The sequence below is a fragment of the Pezoporus occidentalis genome, unplaced genomic scaffold, assembly GCF_034315485.1.
Source record: "Pezoporus occidentalis ecotype Australia unplaced genomic scaffold, CSIRO_AGI_Poc_V1 ctg81, whole genome shotgun sequence".
Lineage (NCBI taxonomy): Eukaryota > Metazoa > Chordata > Aves > Psittaciformes > Psittacidae > Pezoporus > Pezoporus occidentalis.
Window position 1 is genome coordinate 2,432,484 of NW_026916170.1, and position 12,995 is coordinate 2,445,478.

Below are 12,995 nucleotides of genomic sequence, written 5' to 3' on the forward strand. Positions count from 1 at the left end.
GTGCATCAAATCTCTAATTGTTTAAACCATTAACTCATCTTTCCACCTGCATTATCTTTGGGAAGAGCTCAGCTGGAAGCCTGAAACGATTGTTCACAGACAATTCAGGAGTGTGTATTACCCTACAAAGAAATTAGAGTGGTCTTTTTTAAATGGTTTATTTGGCTGCAGCATTTGTAAAGTTATTTATCTTTATTTTCACATTTTCCTCTCAGTTTTGAAAACTCAAAAAAAGCCTTTCAGCCTTCCTGAGAATCAATCAATCAATCAATCAGGGACCACTGCCTTAGCTGCTGGGAACAAGAAAGTTGTATTGCAATTCATCACAGTGCATTATGCATCACAGTGCACTATGATGATCCCCATTTATCTCCAGTCCTTGTAAATGCCACTGCACATGCAGCTCTAAATTATGCCTGCTGGTGTACTGACTTTCAGTTGCTTACAAAAAGAAGAACTTGTGTAAGAAGATGTAAAAAATAAATAATAAAAAAAAAAAATATACCTCTACTTCACAAACTCTCTTGAAATGTCTTCCTTAAGTAATTTTGCCCCCTCTTCCCCTTAGGGTTAAAATACATTTTTCACTAAACCAGCATGAATGTAAGGCACTTTGTCATTTCATGCTACTCTCACTAGCATTCGACTCTTACTGTTGTTTTTATAGGAAACCACCTGTTATGTGCTCAGTACTTCCAAGTACTTGAGAAGAATTGTCTCAGTACTACTGAGCTCACAACATAAAAGCAAACTGGCAAAATGAAGCAGGAACAGCAAATGCTATGCATTTACTTAAGGTTGAGCAAGACTTACTGTTAATATGACGACAGAAGGCAGTGGGATTGCAAGGGCAGGACATGAGTTTTGTGAATGATAGTAGGCAGGACTCATATGGGGCTTAGAAAGCATAAGTAGAAAACAAGAAAACATAGGGCCATGGATACTGTTAAGGGACCTGGAGCACTTGCTATATACGGAGAAGCTCACAGAGGTGAAACTGTTCAGCCTCGAGAGAAGGCAGCTCAGGGGGATCTTACCCGCATTTATAAAAGACTGATGGTAAGGTATGCAAAGACTAGTAAGAAGGGTTTCTATAGCTATGTCAGCCAGAAAAGGAAAGTCAAAGAAAGCATATCTCCCCAGTGAACAGGACTGGAAAACTACTAACAATGGATGAGGAGAACATTGAGGTACTCAACAACTTATTTTACCTCAGTCTTCCCTAGCAGTCTCTCTTCCTGCACCTCTTGAATGGATGGACAGCAAGGCAGGGACTGGAAGAACAAAGTCCTTCCCATTGTAAGAGAGTATCAGGTTCGTGACCATGTGGGGAACCTGAACATACATAAACCTGTAAGACCTGACAAGATGCATTCCAGAGTCCTAAAGGAACTGGCTGATGTAGTTGCCAATTTCAGAAGTCATGGCAGTCCGGTGAAGTCCCTCCTGATCAGAAAAAGGGAAAAGAAAGGAGGACCCTGGCAATTACTGACTTGTCAGCCTCACATCTGTGCCTTGGAAGAACCTGGAACAGCTCCTCCTAAGACACATGGATGACAGGGAGGTGATTCAAGACAGTCAGCACAACTTCCCCAAAGGCAAGTCCTGCCTGACCAACCCAGCTGCCTTTTATGATGGAGTTACCACATCAGTGAATGTGGTAAGAGCTACGGATGTCATCTATCTGGACTTCTGTGAGACTTTTGACAGTCTCCTACAACATCCTGGAAAAATACAGTTTTGACGGGTGGACCATTCAGTTGATGAAGAATTGGCTAGGTGTTCAAATCCAGAGGGTAGTGGTCAATGGCTCAATATCCAGATGGAAATCAGTGACAAGTGGTGTCCCTCAGGGTCTGTACTGGGACCAGTACTGTTTAATACCTTCATCAATGACATTGACAGTGGGATCAAGTGCAACCCTGAGGAAGACACTCTGCAGATGATACCAAGCCGAGTGGCACAGCTCACATGGCTGAGGGATGGGACGCTATCCTGAGGGACCTGGAAGTGAGCCCATGTGAATTTCACAAGGTTCAACAAGGCCAAGTGCAAGGTCCTGCACCTGGGACAGGACAATCCCCAGTATCAGTACAGGCTGGGGGATGAAGGGATTGAGAGCAACCCTGCAGAAGAGGATTTGGGGATACTGGCAGATGAAAAGCTGGACGCGAGCAGTCAGTGGGCACACTCACATCCCAGAAAGCCAAATCGTTCTTTTGGGCTGCATCAAAAGAAGTGACGCCAACAGGTTGAGGGAGGGGATTCTGCCCCTTTTCTCTGCTCTTGTGAGACCCCACATGCAATACTGCATTCAGCTCTGGAGTCCTCAGTACAGGAAAGATATGGACCTGCCAAAGTGGATCCAGAGGAAGGCCATCAAAAAGACCAGAGGGATGGAACACCTCTCCTCTGAAGAAACGATGAGAGAGTTGGGGTTGTTCATCCTGCAGAAGAGAAGACACCAGGAAAGCCTCACTGAAGCCTTCCAAAACCTAAAGGGGAGAGTGGGGTTACAAGAAAAACAGGGACACATTTTAGAAGGGCCAGTTGTGACAGGACATGGGGTAATGTTTTTAAAGTAAAAGAAGGCAGATTTAGACTAGACACAAGGAAGAAATTTTCTACAATAAGTATGGTGTCTGATCCCTGGAAACTTACAAGGTCATGTTGGACAGGGATCTGAGCAACCTCATCTAGTTGAAGATGTCCCTCCTCATAGGGATAGGGGGGTTGAACTGGATGACCTTTAAGCATCACTTTCAATCCAAACTATTCTACAATTCTATATTGATTGCATAAAGGAGAAGTTACTGGTCAGTGTAAACAACAGGCATTTGAAACATACCCTCCATGTGCAGTCAGTCTATGTATATAGTTAGTAAGTTAACATGCATTAGGAAAAATAAACAGTTATAAAAATGTGTGGATGTTTTCTATTTTTCTCCTGAACCTAAGTAAATTGTATTTCATTTTAAGAAGCAATATAATGAAACTGCCAGATAACAATATCTGTACATAGGATAAAACCAAGAATACTATTTTATACCCTTGTGAACATTGGGAATTGCTAGTAAAGATGTGTAAGATCAGTTCTGGAAAACATAAATCTGATAACAACCCTATCTGGGCAAAATTCTTCTCTCAACACTGAACACACACTTCTCTACTCAGAATTTCTCATTAATGTCAATGAGAATCACACTTGCAGAAAGAACCAAAATCCCTACAGATTTCATTATGTAACTTTTATTTCTAAAAGCTCTCTTAGAAAAAGGAAAAAATGCTCTGAGACCTATCGCTTTAACAAATTATAAACAATTCTCTAAAAAAAAGGAGCATTATTATTACTCAATAGCAGCATTAGCCATTCTGGTTTAGACACTATAAATTTCAACCAGTGGTATTTTAAACAGTGATCTAGCCTACTCTTCCCTCCCTGGCAGCTGCCACTACATCAAAAACTAAAAAAGACAAAGGTTTTTTTCTGCATGTTTCAATTTAGAGGCAACTTAACCATTACTACAAACAAAATGTGCTGAGTTACAAACATGTATCAAAACTGACTGACTACCTGTACTGGAAACAAGTTGAATTCTTTAAACTAACAGGTTATTATATGTTAGATGAGACTAATATATTACAGACACTACTTCATCATGTATATAATAGCACTTTAAAATAATTACTTCAGTAACTCAGAGTATGAGATATCATAGAAAATATGATGAATCAGAGAGGAAAAGGAGGAATAAGGTGTTTTCATTTGCATATCTACACATGTAACCCATGTCAAAATATTATTCATCTTCCGTTTTTAAAGACAGACTACAGAGGATAGGCATGAAAATATTTTTAACTGCAACACGAAAGCCAAGCATTGTGCTATGCTGCAAGACTTAAGTCCAACTTGCATAAATATACTGGCTCTTCCCGCAGCCAGACAATACAATCTGCAGAGCTTCTAGTCTGAAGGAGTCCAGCTGTTGGCAACAGGAGCTGGGGTTTTATGTAGTCACGTATGTGGAAGAAGAGAAGCAAGTGTCTACTTGTCTGGTTTTCTCCACAAACAAGCTTTTGACCCATGTGATGTTCAGGAATGAGTAGAGATTACTGAGACAAAGATACTGGCCCAATGAATGTGTGTCAAGAAATACTGAGCCTAACCCAGCCCAGTGCAGTCTGTTTTTTCACCAGTCTCTCTACTTTCTCATGATGTGGTGTAAAAGCCCACGTTTGCCTTACTCAGCAAGTCTGACAGACTGCCAGTAATCTACTGGTAAAGAAAAGATAAATTCTAACTTTCATTGTCTAGACCAAGTTTAAATGGGAACTTGAGAGATACAGCAAGTTCTATACCATGTAGTATCAATCTGAATGAGGGTGGCAATGCTAGAGGGAACATTTTTGCTGCTCCTGGGAACACGGAGAAAGAGAATATCTGAAATGCCTGTACACGAATGCATACAGTATCAGAAACAAACAGGATGAACTGAAAGAGTTGATTAGTTCCTGAAACTATAATACGATTGGTATTAGTGAGACTTGGTGGAATGATTAACAAGGACTGTAGTACTGGGGTGGAGAACAATAGTTCAGAAGAGATAGGCAGGAAAGGTTTGACTGTACAGCCCTTAGTGACAACGTGGTTGAGAGCCTCAGTGTGAAGATTAGGGAGATGTAAAACAAAGGAGATGGTGTAATGGGTGTCTGCTACCAACTAGCCAGAATGTTAGCACTGGTGAGTTACTCTATAGGCAATTAGGAGGAATTTCTGCATCAGCAGCCCTTGTACTTATGGAAGATTTCAACTTCCCATACAACAACTGTGTACTCCTCATACTCCTGTGTACTCATCATACTCCTGTGATGAGCAGGGATTGGGAATTCTTGAAGTTTGTAGGAGATAACTTCTTGTCGTAAGTACTCAGTGAGTCCAACTAGGAAAGATTCCCTCCTAGGCTTGCTGCTTATGAATAAAGAAGGACTCATGGAAGATGTGATGGTACGTGGCTGTCTTGGCTACAGTGGTATGAAATGGTCCAGTTTAAAATTTTCAGTGTATTAGAATAAAAGGACAGCAGGGTTGCTGTTCTGGGCTTCAGGAGAGCAAACTTCAAGCTATTCAGGGTGTTACATAGCAAAGGACCCTGGGAATCTGCATTTGAGGCCTTAGAAGTCCAGGAGTGTTGGTCACTTTTTAGGATTATCCTTTAGAAGCACAGGACCAGGTAACTCCACTGTCTTGTAAATCAAACAAGTGGGGCACAAGACCAACTTGGCTGAACAGGAAACTACTTGTGGAGCTCAAGCGGAAAAAGAAATTGTATGGATCTCTGGAAGCAAGGTCAGGCTTCACAGGGAGATTACAGAGCTGTGGTTTGCAGATGCAAGGAAAGGACATGAAAGGCCAAGCTCAGAGTTGAAACTGGCCAGTGCTGTGCAGGATAACAAGAAGGACTTCTTAAAGCACGTTAATAAGCAAGAGAAGGTCTAAAGTAAACATTGAACCAATACTTTTTGAAGATGGTCATCTCACTAATAGCAATGAAGAAAAAGCAGAGGCATTCAACACAGGTTTTGCTTTAGTCTTTAATAGTACTAATAGACCTTGGGCTGCCTGGTCTCCTGAGTTGGAGGACCCATAACTGTGGGAACAATTTCCATTTATGGACACTGGAATTGTAAGGGACCAGCTGTACCAGCTGAATGTTCACAAATCCATGGGGCCTAATGGGATTCATCCCAGAGTACTGAAGAAGCTAGTGGATGCTGCTGCAAGACCCCTCTTGACTACCTACCAAAGGTCTTGGGAGCCTGGGGAGGTCCCCACTGACTGGAAGCTAACCAATGTTATTCCAGTTTACAAAAAGGATGTGAGGGAAGACCAAGGGAATTACAGACCTGTCAGTCTAACCTCTGTTCTTGGTAAAATCATGGAGAAGATTTTATCAGGTACTATCAAAAGGCATTTAAAGAATAATGCAAGCATCACTGCACAGTCAACATTGGTTCACAAAGGGAAAGTCATGTTTAATTTATTTGATATCCTTCTGTGGTAAGGTCACCTACCCAGTGAATGAAGGGAAGGTGGTGGATGTAGTTTTCCAGATTTTTGTAAGGCTTTTGATACCGTCCCCCACAGTTTCCTTCTGGACAAGTTGTACAACTGCGGGATGAGTGGGTTCATGGTGCACTTGGTGAAGAACTGGCTGAAGGGCAGAGCTCAGAGGGTTGTAGTGAACGGGGCCAGTAACCAGTAGTGTTCCTCAGGACTCAATTCTAGGGCCAGTTCTGTTGAATCATTTGAATGCAGGAGTTGAATGCACCATTAGCAAGTTTATGATGATACTAAGATGGAATGTGCTTCTGATTCTCTTGAGGGACAAGAGGCCTTGCAGAGGGGTCTGGGTAGATTAGAGTGTTGGGCTATGATTAACGGGATAAAATTTAACAAATTAACATACTGAATTCTGTGTCTGGGACAAAGTAATGCTGGATACAAGTGTAAACTGGGAGAGGAGTGGCTGGAAAGCAGTCCTGCAGGAATGGCGCTGCTGGTGGACAGCAAGGTCAATAGGAGTGTGCCAGCAGTGTGTCAGCAGTGTGCGCCCTGGAAGCCAAGAAGGCAAACCTCTTTGCTCTCTGTAGCTTCCTGAGGAAGGGAAGTGGAGAGGAAGAGCTCTTCTCCCTCAGATCCAGTGATAGGACACATGAGAATGACTCAAAGCTGCTTCAGGGCAGGTTTATACTAGACACAAGGAAGTATTTTTTTACCAAGATGGTAGCATACAAACAGTGGAACAAGCTTCCTAGAGAGTTAATCAATACCTCAAGCCTGTCAATGTTTTAAAGGCATTTGGACACTGCCTTTAATAACATGCTTTAATTTTTGGTCAGGCTGTTGGACTAGATGATCGTTGTAGGTCCCTTCCTTCTGCAATATTCTGTTCTAGTCTCTGAGAAGCAGCTGAGAGAAGCGGGGTTGTTTAGTCTCGAGAGAAGCAGGCTCAGGAGAGACCCTACTGCTCTCTACAAGTACCAAACCAAAACTGGCAATATATTTAATGATCCAGTAGTTGTCCTAAATATAATAGAGCATGTTTAACATATTGAAATTACCCACTGTGTCAAAACAGGGCCAGCATTCATGAGCTTTTGTGTTTTATCTCATAAAACAGACCTCTGGAGATATCTTATTAAGTTACATATAAAATAATTGGGGTATATTTTGCTGCTCACATTCATGCTTTTGTGACTTGCCCCATTAAAATAACAAAAAAAATAATAGTTGCTTGGGATGTAGGTAATAATCTACAGCTGTTCCTGTGAGAGCTAAAAGCTTTTTAGTTCATTAGATTTGTACCTCTTTGAAAAATTAGAAGTTCTCAAAGGTATCCATCTTTAAACTAACATTTGTTGTCTAAGCTTGTATTAAAGGCAATGGTGTAACAGATGGAATTAACTGTATTTCACTGACCAAACTTGAACAGTACCTTATCAACAGCTATCTTTAACTACAGAAGTATTCTTAAAGACCACAGGCTTCCATAAGGAAAACAGTAATTTTCTTTGTATGCTAATATGAAGATATTTTTCCCAGTTCCTCTATGTACAAAATTGTGACCGCAAAATTTCCACAGAATTTTATGCCAGACTGACCTTACTCTCAGAGAAGAATGGAAAGATACTTCAGAACAGCTTTTGGTCAATGCAGATCTAGGTAAAGTGAAGCCAAAACAGACATCAAACTTGCAATGAGGAGAACACATGCAAAAGCTCTGTATCAGATGTTTCATGATGACTTTTTTCTTCTCCATAACTCCACCTCCAACCCAGGATTTCTACTTTTACAGGCTGTCTGTTCTTGGAATGAAAAAAATGCTTCTAAAATTAGAATTTTTTTTAGAAGTAAGAAGATGAACTACATTGTACTTTTTCCATCTTATAAACTGTTCTATGAAAGAGTAAATAGAAAAGTTACTAAATTAACTACGTAATTTTTTATTGCTGTATCAGCTGCTGTCTGATTCATTGATGTAACATCCAAATAAATATTCTCCCCTATATATCAGATGCAAATATTTGTGCAAACAAAAGGTGCTTCTATGCTCTAAAGCCCCCCTCACTAACAAAGCAGCTGGATGTTTACTGTCATCTGCGCTTTACCTCAAATCACCTCAAAAAGCTGTGTCATTAAACACCACAACCACAAAAGCAGATTCTGAGAGAACCCTTTAGTAAAATGTTATCAGAAATATTTAGCAGAATCATACATATATAAACTTCCTCCACTGAGGTCCTGAGAAGCAGTGAAAGGATTTGCAATTTTAAAAAGGTTAATTCAAATCTCCTACATTGCTTTGAAAACTTCAGTTAGGTAAGGCAATCGCTTGACTTCGCATTGAAAATACAGAAAAACAAAGCTTGCCTGAAACAAGAACACTGTCTAATGTTCAGCTCTGCTAACAATTTGACCAAGCTTATTTTTCTTTCTTTTTCTAAATATGACAAAGCTGCTTTTTTTAAAGAAAATGTATTACCTTCCTAAGAAGGAATGAAAACATAAGGTAACAACTGTAAAGTACATGTCAAGTAATTTAAAATTTAAACTGTTGTTGCATTTTGTATTATCATATTATTTTATAGAATCTTACACGGATTTTAAGAAATTAATAGAAGCCTAAGGTAAGCCTTAAATTCACAATACCTTATATGTGGATTCTATGAACTTGGAAGTGACTTGGAGAGACAATCCTATAACTTCTGCCCTGATTTAAAAGCTGGACAACTTGTCTTGTATGATACCTTCTTTGTTGAGCAGACACAAAGCACTGGAAAACCTTCAGATTCAGACATACCATGGTAGTCTCCATAACCAAGTAAAAAAGAAAATTACATCAGGATCACTGTGGCAGAAGAACCCCATGCTTTCCTTAAAAGTCAGTTCAGTTGTGACAAAACACATTCTTTGCACCTCTGTTTGTTTGGGTGCTTTTAGGAATAATAAGATTCCGTTGCAACCCTCAGCAGCATGGTACAGCTAATAGAAAATGTTCCATTCTCTTCTTATACTGACCGTGTTATACCCTGGTTTTAATACTGACAAAAGCAATCAAATGACATTTATTTTCCTGAGATAACAGTCAATACCAAACTGGTCCATTTCTAATCCCATTTATTTCAATAGAAACTAGATTAGTGAAACAGTAATTTCACTCTTTAAATGTAGAGAATAAATTGTTATGTGTTAAAAATCAAGGATTAGCATTTTTATAGATTACATTATTGAAACAATACAGAACAATGCTACTCGGATTTAATCCCATTTGCAATAAAACCTTCATAGAATAAGGAATAAATATTGAAGTTAAAAAGCCTAAATTATTGTAAAAACACATTTTCAGGGAGATTAGACAAAAATACTACCTTCAGCATTTTCATGTAAATTTTCAATGGATACATCTTCCATGACATTTATGAACAGCCAGCACCAGTGTGTCATTCAACTTTGATCTACCAAGGTTCCCTTGTTGTTTCTATTCAGGCATCATAAAAAGACTCTTGCACAACAGAATCAGTTGACAGCTCACCTACCCTCTAGGCCTCCAGGCTTAAAGTGCTAAGACAGCGCAGGGCACCAGTAGTGCCACTAGGATTTGTATCAAGAATATTTTCAAAGAAAATCTGTCAGGTTAAAAAACAAATACCAAAACAAAATGTTAGAAGTTGATACACCTCTGTGCTGCTGAAGGAAGACTTTTAAGTGATTTGACAGTTTCACTGTCTTAGGACCAAAAATACTGAAAGAATATAAATGATACACCATATTTTAGCCAGGACAAAGTCTGCTGATAACGACAGAATTATGTTGGTTTAACTATGCTTCATATATATCCTCAAACATGACTCCTCTGTCCTGAAAGAGTAAATCATTTGGTTTTAATTTGGGATATTTTATTATAGGTTGAGGTTTCCAAATAAAAATATAAACAAGTGCTTCTGAGATGAAAAGCGCTTAATTTATGGACAAGAGATTGAAAGCAGCTAGATAACTTAAATGAGAGGGGGACGGGGGAAAAGGACGTACCTTTGAACACTGTTTATGATTCTGGCACCAAGCAAGTGACCCATTGTTCTGAAAGACAAAGAAGATTATGTTAATATTAATGTTTTTGAAGATTTCTACACATGATCACACTAACAGGATTAAACAGGATATACCATCCAGTTTTGCTTTGAGAATGATGTCACAACACTGGTACCAATCATCCCTCCCTTATGTTAAGGGTAGTGTAAGGTGACCAGATAATTTAGGAAAGCATGTCATCAGGCAAGGCTGGTGGCAAACTGACTGAAGTCACCTTTTACTCCATGTTTGTAAACACTCACTATCTAGAATTGTTAGGAAGCAAACAAAAGGTAACACTTGTATTTAAGAAACTGATATGGATTGGTAGCAATTCCTGAATGGAAAGCCCATTAGTCACATTTCAATATTGCACAATATTTAAATTATAAAGGAAAGATAAAAAACAGCATTGACGTAAATGGGAAATTTAATTAAATGCAGTATGAGCTTACCAAAAGTCAACTGTGCCAGTTTTATTTTACATTTTTGATAACAAAGTTAATTTCCCAGATGGGTACACTACAGCTTTCATTTATCTTGACTGCAGTAAAACAACCACTACAGTACCACATACAAAATAATAATTTAAGCTAAAGGAAAAGAGAACATGATGAGAAAAGAATGATAAATACGAAACTGGCACAGGGACAAACAGCAACCTGCTATTCTACTAGAGGATCTTCTGAAGGGTATATTTTGGAAACAACATTTCCTGGTGGAAAAAAAAAAAAAAACACAACAAAAACAAAAACACAGCTCTGGGAAAAGAAACATGTTTCTGGGGTTAAGAGATGAGACAAAAATATAGATTCACTTTCTGTATAGTGGAAGATCAAAACAACATCAGGAAGATTTGAGTGACTCTGTGGTCTGAATATGGCAAATGGAGTACAAACTCTGCAATACAGAGTGCATGTTCATGTACTTAGGAAATATGTACGTATTTCTTCCATAATTTATAAGCTCATACTCTGGAAACAGAACAGATGAAAACTCTGCTAAATTTGTTGTTTAAAATTTGACTACAATGATGACTCTATATAGGAGTAATAGGACATCTTTTCATATGAATTACTGAAGGTATTTCCACAGGGATGAATTAATGTGATTGCACTACACCTTCTCCTTTGACATTGACTATAGATTTGGAAATCAATCTCCAAAGAACAATTGAGGTATGCCAAATTTGAAGGACTAGTAGGACTACACTTTTTCTTGTTTACTTTCTTGTTTACTTGTTTTGTTTTAATAAGGGGAGATGTATCGATTATTCCATTATTTACACATGCTGGTTTTGACTGGGATAGGGTTCATTTTTTTTCATAGTAGTTAGTATGGGACTATGTTCTGGATTTGTGCTGTAAACAGTGTTGATAACACAGGGATGTTTTAATTTTCACTAAGCAGTGCTTACTCAAGAGTAAAGGCCTTTTCTGCTCCTCCCACCATTCCTGGAGATGGCTGAACGCCTGCCAGTCGATGGGAAGCAGTGAAAACTTTCTCTGTTTTGCTTTGGTTATGTGCACGGTTTTGCTTTACCTATTAAACTGTTTATCTCAACTCACAAGTTTTCTCACTTTTACTCTTTTGATTCTCTCCCCCATCCCACCAGCTGGGGCTTAGTTGCAAGCTGGGGTTAAAGCACAACAACCCTTAACTTTTATGCATAAAAATCAACAGATAATGCAAAAATTATCCTCTGGACGTGCAACTACTGCAAGTCAGAAGCAGAAATAGATCCATTAGCATGCCCTGTAACCAAGCCAACTAGATCAGTTTTGAGAAACATCAGCACTATGTTCTGATCTTAACAAAGCTCATAAGTTTTAATACAGTGACTTCCTACCACAATTGTGAAATCTATCCTTTGAAGCTGGATCTCTCTTAGCAAACATTTGAAGAGATCATGTTTGTGCATGTCTTCATATGAGTGTGTAGTTACACCTTCACAAAAGCTCCCAAGATGCAGCTAGCAGGTCAAAGGAAGTGATTGGCCCCTTCTACTCTGTTCTCAGGTTTCCTACATGCAGCTCTGGGGTACCCAGTACAAAAAAATCATGGACCTGTTGGAGTGGGTCCAGAGGGAGGCCACAAAAACTGTTAAGAGAGCTAGAGAACCTCTCCTCTGAAGAAAGGCTGAGAGTTGGGTTTTTTCAGCCTGCATAAGAAACGGCTCCTGGGAGACCTTACTGTAACCTTTCAGTATATAAAGGGGGCTTATAAGACAGATAGGGAGAGATATTTTTCCAAGGCCCATAGCGACAGAACAAGCAGCAATAATTTTCAGCTTAAAGAGGGTAGATACAGATTGAACATAAGGAAGAAACTGTTTATAGTAAGGGTAGCGAGAGACACTGGAACAGGTTGCCCAGAGAAGTGGTAGATGCCCCACTGCTGAAGTGTTGAAAGTCCGGTTGCACAAGGACTTTAAGCAACATGATCTCATGAAAGAAGTCCCTTCCCAGGGAATTGGCAGAGCAGGGAGCAGAACGATTCTGTGATTCTATGACAATGAAGATTTTTCAAGTCATCCACTCACAGAACATTGAGGTTAGAAGGGATCTCTGGAAGCCATCTGGTTAAACCCCCCGCCTCAAGCAGGGTCACCTAGAACCAGTTGCCCAGGACCATGTCCAGAAAGCTTTTGAATATCTTCAAGGATGGAAATTCTACAATGTCTCAGGGAAAACTGTATCAGTGCTCAGTCACCCTCACAGTTAAAAAGTGTTATTTCATGTTCAGAGATAACCTCCCAAGTTTCAGTTTGGTAAACTGAATTATTTTTAAAGTAATTGGTCTACAAACTTGTGTGTTTCAGCAACACAAGATACGTCACTACCTTCTTCATTCTGAGCATTACACA

At 39.4% G+C, this 12,995-nt stretch overlaps 1 protein-coding gene across 3 annotated transcripts in view; it reads right to left on the minus strand.

The window, feature by feature from the left end:
• The window catches only part of ANOS1 (anosmin 1), a 143,172-nt gene that overhangs the window by 107,467 nt on the left and 22,710 nt on the right, over nt 1-12,995 (minus strand). For 2 of the 3 annotated variants that reach the window (XM_062603838.1, XM_062603836.1), the window contains exon 2: nt 10,091-10,138. The exons of the other annotated variant lie outside the window; for it this stretch is intronic. In XM_062603838.1, the coding sequence (XP_062459822.1) occupies nt 10,091-10,138 (48 nt within the window). The remainder of the gene's footprint in view (nt 1-10,090; nt 10,139-12,995) is intronic. 3 annotated transcript variants of the gene reach the window in all.